The sequence below is a fragment of the Mixophyes fleayi genome, chromosome 5 (genome assembly GCF_038048845.1).
Source record: "Mixophyes fleayi isolate aMixFle1 chromosome 5, aMixFle1.hap1, whole genome shotgun sequence".
Classification (NCBI taxonomy): Eukaryota; Metazoa; Chordata; class Amphibia; order Anura; family Limnodynastidae; genus Mixophyes; species Mixophyes fleayi.
The window spans coordinates 238,677,805-238,685,923 of NC_134406.1; the positions used below are offsets into that span (position 1 = coordinate 238,677,805).

Genomic DNA, 8,119 nt, shown 5'->3' on the forward strand with positions numbered 1-8,119 from the left:
GTGGGTGACTGTTCCGCTTAGTCAGGATTTGGTCTGACTACAAGAACAGTTGGGAGATATGTCCTGCTTCACACTGTACTGCTTGTTAAGGCAGAACTGCGTGCACCTAACAGTAGTGCACACAGTATTGCCTGTGTATTTGTCAAAAATGTGTCTAATAGCCAAATTACATCATAGGAGCCCCCCTGACTTAAGTGCCCTGCCCCCCCGAGCCTTAATCCAGTTCTGGTCAGCAGGAGGGATCTGTGCTCCCAGTCCCGGACAGGGCACAGACTGCAGAGGAAGCCGAGGAGCTCTAAATTTCATGAGATTTATTAATCTCGTGAGACTAAGAGCTTCCCTGCTCACTCTACAGGAATGTCAGCAGCATTAGAAGCATAGATTAGTACAGCGGACTCGGGGTGTCATAATGTGTCTGGGGAGGTGGCGTAATGTGGATGGGGAGGGCCTAATAAATGTAATGTTTTATTATAATGTATGTATCAGCGCACCAATTTGACCACGCCCCCAACATAATGTAGTCACGCCCCTGGCGGCGCTGTTAATGCGCTGCTGCACGCGTTTTTTTCCTGCTCATCAACAGAGGTGGGCCCGTGTGCTTTAAATGCCAGGGCTGATTTTTAGTCCCAGTCCGGCCCTGCCTCTAATGCATCCTATAAAAAAGGCATATAGCATGTCAAAACAGACAGAAGAACAAGGCATAAATAGTCAAGATTTGTAAATTGACCTATGTACAGCAATTTTAACAAATTTAACAACTGTTCTAGAAATGTGTTGTAATTGTGTGGAAAAAAAAACTCCTGCATTTCTACTGTGCTTGGAACTGACTGTACTTATTTTTGAGCATTTATTATATGGTAAAACATCACAATTATGTAACACTTAGCTAATTTAAGCCCAGCCACTTCTTGCCATCAGAATCAGAAATGTCATGTTGTTGTTACAATGAGGAAATAGGTGATAGACCTATATAGCTGGTTATCACAGAACATGTAAATGTAAAAACATCAAATAAAGGCGCAAATACAAACAGTTTCACATAAGAATAAGATCAAACAACCTACATAGAAAATAATAATAAAAAAGTAAAATGGTAGAATACTAACCACTCGTAAGTGGTGGGGACAAGCACAGAATAACTACACTTTATACCATATTCTGATTATTACTTTGCATAGTTTTTATGATAGAAATGTATATAAGTCATGTTTTTTCAAAGCAGCTGCTACATTAGACACAAACACCTAGAAATAATAATTACTAATGGACTAATACAAAGAGACATTATAATTTGAGATGCTCAAAACTATTTCAAAGTGGTACTTGAACCACTTCTAAAATGCAAAACTGTTTATTTATATTAAAAAATTCTAGCGAACATGTTCAAGCTTACATGACTACGTTGTATGGTATCTTAAAAGTTTTTCCATGTGAAAGGTGAATTCTATCTTTGCATTCAAACACTGTAATGTTAGCTATTCATATTGAAAAAAAAACTTTAAAAATACTTCAAAACTGAGCCAACAGGACTCTATAGGTTATTTTGCAACATCTTTTAAATGTAAGCTGCAAATGCGAGCTTCATATTCAAGGTAACAGCTTAGAAACTTAAAATAAACACCATGGCATTCAAACCAAAAACTAATTTTGATATTTCGATATTTGTTCAACCAACATTCAAGGCCGTCAATTTTCCCCAAGAAAATATCCGTAAAAATCTGTAATAATGTATTCTGTTCACCAGAACAGAACGTTAGCATACCTTAGAATACCTTAGAATACCTTAGCATACCTTAGAATGGGGATAAATGGATCATTATGAGAACAATACTAATGAGACTGACTTCTACTCCAGACGGATTCTGAATGCAGATTGCTGCATTATTGGTCTGTCCAGCATTTGAAGTCAAAGTACTGACAGTGGGATCCTCAAACTGATCTATTTATAACTATTCAGAAGTCTGTACATGTTGCGTTCACATTCTGTTGGTTGCAGAGCAAAGTCATTTGGTTGAGTGTATAATTGATAGTGGGTACACACCTTAGACAACCTTTGGCTTTACAGATGGATACCTAACTCTATATTTGAGAAAAATATGGGTCTAAAATTAAGCCGTCAGTCTTGTTGTCAAGTAGAAAGGAAATATGTATCTATAGGAGGGTAACTATTCACTAATTACATTTTTCTAACTATGTTTTAAATTTGGTGCATTTTAGATATGGAAGTGAAACAAATTAATAAGCGTGCATCTGGCCAGGCTTTTGAGCTGATACTAAAGCCACCATCTCCAGTCTCTGAGGCTCCAAGGACTTTGGCCTCCCCAAAGAAGAAGGATCTCTCCCTAGAAGAGATACAGGCAAAATTGGAAGCTGCCGAGGAGAGAAGAAAGGTAAGTCATAAAAATATATCAATTTATGATAAAGGTCAAAGCAATCTATGCCTAATATTAGGACAAAATATGAGTAGAGATGGGAGAACTCATTTGGGGGGAATTGTTTACTTTCCTGTGGATCAACAGTGGCGTTATTGGGAAATGGTGATGTGCTTCACTCTATCTTAACTGGAGACACTCTTTTTCTAGTCTTTCATTTTATTACTTACCATGCCTCTGACATATTCAATGTCCTACCTTCCATATCCTCCAATATATGTATCTCTAATCATATTACTGAAAGTTCTTTACTGATGATTGTATAGACCAGATGTACAGACATGTCACTTTAGTACATGGGACAAACAATCTTACAAACAGTACAAATAAGAATCACTAAAGCGGCTCCCACATTCACACACAGCTATACAGTATAACTAATCTACAGAGTATATGGGTATAATCATTGCATAACCCCAAATACAATCACCAAAGGAGAGCGTGGGCAGCACGTAGCTCAGTGGATGATGAGTCTCACACAAGAACATATTTGTCTAAAGCTGTTTTCAGCCGGAAAGAGGTAAACATCACTTCTTATTATTCACAGTCTATACATTTTGGAACATGCGCAGTAGAGGGTATGGAGTACTGCTGTTGCCTAAAGGTCATAATAAATGACATGAGCTAAATTGTTATCAATGAAGATGTAACTTATCGTTTCCAACTCATTGGTAATCAAACAAGAAGTCACTGTCAGATGGCTTTCTCCTAAATATACTCCCTATCAATTTCCAATATGATCATATTTTCATATGTTCATATTGGGACCAGTAAAGGTTGGGATTGTATAATATACTTTACATTAATTATGACCTGTTACTACAAAATTAGATGATGGATTTATAATAAACCATGTCCCTTTTGTTTAGGTTTTGAAGTGATTTTCAGGGGACGTAAGACCTCGGTGGACTTAGTGTGCACTGTTTAGCCAATTGCATCTTGCTTGTGGGAACTACCACTGGGAATTATCATTTTGATAATAAGTACTCTATATACCTATATTTCACAAAAGGGTGAAATGCAATATAAGGATATTAGTGGTCACTGATGAGTCCCGTGACCATGTGAAAGGCCAATGTCTGCAGACTGAGTGCTTTTATATAGGTTACAGAACTCCTCCAAGTTGACTTCTGTTATCTGTACACTTCACAGTAAGGGATACGCTATTGCTTACAATACATTAGTAGGAGTTTTATCACATTTCAGCATTTTAACTACTGTGGTTTTAAATGATGTTTTGATATACTTAGTTTTTGTTGAATTGTGTTTAATTGTTTAAAGAGAAAGGAAATCCGTTCTGTCACACAGTTGTGTCTTGTGAGGATTCTGTGACAGGTTGCTGAATGGATGGGCCTGCACTGCAGGTGTTGTGCTCGGTCTTTTAGGGCCACTGTAATGTCTGTTTGAGGTAGTTTGGTGAAGGAAGTGTGGAATTAAATTGAGAAGCTGTAAGTATTGTCCAAACCCAGTGTATGAAGAAATGGGAAGCATTTTATGTTACCCTCTGGCATGGATGAGGCATGTCCTAACATGTCCACCGTAGTGAAACATATAATATTCTTTGAAGTCAAGTCATGTCATCTGCTGACAAAGGTAGGCATATCTTTCACAGCTGTTTATACAGGTATTCACATAGCTAATACAGTACTCAGATAATCTCTATAAACTACATACATCTCCACACAACTCTCATTTGAAAACATTTTAATTTTATTTTACAACTCACAACTTATAAAATGTCTGCTTGATAGAATTTTGGAGAATATAGCTTTTTAAGACTTGTACAATTCCAACAACTTCTAAATAATGAAAAGCACTCACTATAACCAACCATTTAACAGTATTTAAATCATTGCCCTCAGATATGAAAATGAAGAGTTATTTCCTAAAACAATTTGGGTAACCAGTTTTTAGAGAACTCTATATTGTTTTCCAGGTGGTATAAATAGAGAAACGCGTAATTGACTGTAAGCTTCAATATATGTTTTGGGCTTTTTTGTGTTTCAATTACAGTTTACTGATACAAAGAAGTAGATTTTTTTTGTAATGGTTAAATACTAATGTTACATTGTATTTTGCTCTACAGATTCAGGAAGCCCAGATCCTGAAGCAATTGGCAGAGAAACGAGAGCATGAAAGGGAAGTTCTCCAAAAGGCTCTTGAGGAAAATAATAATTTTAGCAAAATGGCCGAAGAAAAGCTGATATATAAAATGGAACAGATTAAAGAAAACCGTGAAGCTTATTTAGCTTCCCTTTTGGAACGTCTTCAGGAAAAGGTAAAGAGTCAAGGAAAAGATATTACCCAGAATTCACTTAAATTGTTATATTATTATCCTTATCTTTCAACCTTTAAACAGCAAATTTTTAGTACAATAAAATATACATTTTATTCCTTTCACTGGCATTTCCTATTGTATGATGCTACATATTAGTGTTTATGCCATACCCCTACCCACTATGTCCAAATACTTGGTCAGCAAAGGGTTTTTTATAGTCAGAAATTTCATCATTGATGAGACTACACCGAGGAGTTAAGGGTGAACCTAGGACAGCTATGTGTCCAGGATTTCCAAAGATGTCCCAGTTTTCACCAATTGAAATCTTTATAGTGTCAGTTTTCCTAGACTCTCGACTCATGTGTATGTGTATTGTATGTGTATTGTCAGAATTCATGAAGAATTTGTGCAGTATGATGATATAATTATTTTGCTTTATCTGGCCCTTTGAGAGAGGCATTGTGTGACTTTTGCAGACTGGGCAACCTTCATGAAACAAAGAGCTCATGGTAGACATGAACCGAGAATAGTTAGGGGCTACAACTATGGTTCATTTTATATAACTCTTCTAAACTGCTGGACTGGACTATGGCTAATGGCAAAATTAGATAGACACAATTGCAAGCTGCCCAATAAATTACATAATTATGACATCATTTTGGGCATGTACACAATTGTGTCCTGGTTTGACGGATGCCAGGACTACATTTTAGTCCCAGTACAGCTCTTGCCATTGGTGAAGCAGCTAATGGACAAAGATTCACCCTAATTTACCTAGACACTTTGCATCAGAGAGTTCACTATATAAGCAGGGATATAATCAGGATCACTGATCCCTATGAGGATCTTCACACACTTACATGCATAACTCCTAACTTTAAAAAATGCAAAAATTTAGATAACATAGCCCACGTACTTCCCACCACACCCCACTTTACATTAACATTCTCTAAAATCCATTAGACCATATTCTTTTAGCCAGAGGAGACAAAAATGATTGGGATGAGTAAAATTACTTTTGGGGGAGTGCTACATGTATTCACATAGAACTAAAGCCAATGAGAGGAAAAAGCTTGCATTGGCATTCAAATCTGGGGATAAATGTATTATGGTCTGATTTTTGCAACTCGCGAGGCAAACTTGCCTTTACAAGCCAGCGCCGCTTTAAACTTGAGCTGTAAGCTCGCCGATTTACGGCGAGTTGCAAAAATCGGATCATAATACATTTACCGCCTGTTGCTTCTAAATCACAGATAGGAAACCTACAGCTGTTCAGGAACTTCGGGCCCCAATATGCTCAGACATGAACGAGAGCTAGAGAGGCAAAGTTACATCAGCGTGACCTAAATCCAGTCTCAAAGATACTTCACATACTAATGTATCTTGCCGTTGTGTTTCAGGAGAGACATGCTGCTGAGGTCCGCAGGAACAAGGAACTCCAGGAAGAGCTGTCAGGCTGAAAACATGCCACCATTAGTCACTTATTTGCCTATATTTATGGATCTTGCGATAACAATATGGAAAATGTATGACATCACGAAAACAAAACAAAGAAGAAAATGAAAAGAACTCATTACGAACAAAAAAAACAACTAAAAAAACCTAAAAAAAAAAATGTGGTCTCTTTGCAGAATGATTTGCTTCATGTTAAAAAAAAATGAAAAAAAAATAAATTTGGGTCTTATTTTGTAAATATTTACATTTTTGTTAAAAAATTACAAGTATTGCATTATGCAAGTTATTTCATAATCTTACATGTCCTGTAACAGGCTTTAGGTGTCGTCTGTTTCTTCTAAATTGAATTTGCTGAAACTTTCCAAAATACCCACGTCTAATCTCATTCCCTGCTGTCTTTCCTTTGGTTCATAAACATTCAAGTATTCACAAGGTTGGGGGTGGTGAGAAGGACGGCCATCACTGAGCCATACTTGATATTTTGTAAGCTTTCAACTTTGTTAATTCTGTCTTTATATCCCAAGTACAATGAATGATGTTATTACATGTCAGTGTCCAGAGAGGTTCTTACGTATTGTCAGATAAACAAATAAACTCTTTCCTTGGGTGTCATGGTAAGACATTTGCAGTGATTTGCAGTGTAGGCTAAACTGCTATTCCATTAGTTTGATAGTCTGTAATTTCCGGGGAATAGATGTCACAGTTCTTTGGTCAGTAAATAAAGAACAAACAAGAGGGACATAGGATCTGGTGTATAATGCAGTATCTTTCACAAACACTAGTAGAAATAGTACAAGACAATTAAGCAACAAGGTTGTACAAGAGCCCTATAATAAGCCAATATGGCTCTAATTTTCCTGTATGCACTCTATTATACTGCAAGCATTAATTAGATTAATTAGGAATTTTGCCATTAAGGATTATTTTGTACACGTATTCTGTACATCACACCAAGAGGGAGTCTTTAAGATTATCATTGAACCTAGAGAATTTTGCCATTTGTTCAGCAGAATGAGGGTTACCTTTATTAGCAAAAAATAAAAATCCTGAATAGGTGATCAGTAAACCTACATTAGACAGGGTGCACGTGCCAAGTGTGGAATTGCCTAACAGCCACTGAGTGTCAAACATAGTTGCGATTTTTAAATTGTTCCTACCCTAGGAAAGTTGCTTCCTGCATATTCTACTCTTCATTAGTGCTATTTCCTGTATGTCATTGTGAGCAAGCTGTGGTTAATAAACAACTGGAGTTCAGAGAACTTACATGTTTGGTCTATTTTTTTCATATTTAAATGTATATGATGTTTTCATTGTCCATTAGTTATTCATCATAAAGCTCAAGCCCAGGTGGAATGTCCTATTAGTGATCAGTTCCAATCCTGTGTCCTCCTAACAGATAGCACACAGTGTTAATCAGAGTGTTATTCCACCAAAATGACACCCTGGCACCATGTACCGTGTATGAATATGTACAGGCTGTCCATGAGAGCAGACCTCTAATTAAAATGTCACATGCACTTCTATATAAGCACTCAAAACTTGCAGTATGCTGTAATGTACAGTTGATGTGCACAGGCCCATATGGTATATAAGGTGTATTATGCGTGGCACGGACCTCTGCGAGCCAGGCAGCAATTTGACTACTGTTTTTTTTTTCAACTAGGACACAAACACGTGATAGCTTTCTGTTTACAGTGGCATTTAAAGTTGATCTAGTACATGTCCTACTCCTTACCTCCCCCTCCAATGCAACATGGTTTTGCCAAGGTGCAAAGTTACTCAATTTTTTTTGCTTTACTCTCCTTAATGAATCAGGCCCATAGTGTGTGTTTGTGTGTGTGTGTGTGTGTGTGTGTGTGTGTGTGTGTGTGTATATATATATATACACACAAGTTAACCCGTGCATGATACTCATGCATTCTAGTCAAATCAAGCTACTTAAGGTGTTAAAAAG

General features: G+C 37.0%; 1 protein-coding gene across 1 annotated transcript in view; it reads left to right on the forward strand.

The window, feature by feature from the left end:
* Positions 1-7,424, forward strand: part of STMN2 (stathmin 2) — a 41,483-nt gene extending 34,059 nt beyond the window's left edge. The window contains exons 3-5 of the mRNA XM_075213692.1: positions 2,218-2,390; positions 4,519-4,710; positions 6,111-7,424. Coding sequence (XP_075069793.1) covers positions 2,218-2,390; positions 4,519-4,710; positions 6,111-6,170 — 425 coding nt within the window. The 3' untranslated portion in view covers positions 6,171-7,424. The remainder of the gene's footprint in view (positions 1-2,217; positions 2,391-4,518; positions 4,711-6,110) is intronic.
* The last annotated feature ends 695 nt before the right edge of the window (positions 7,425-8,119 follow it).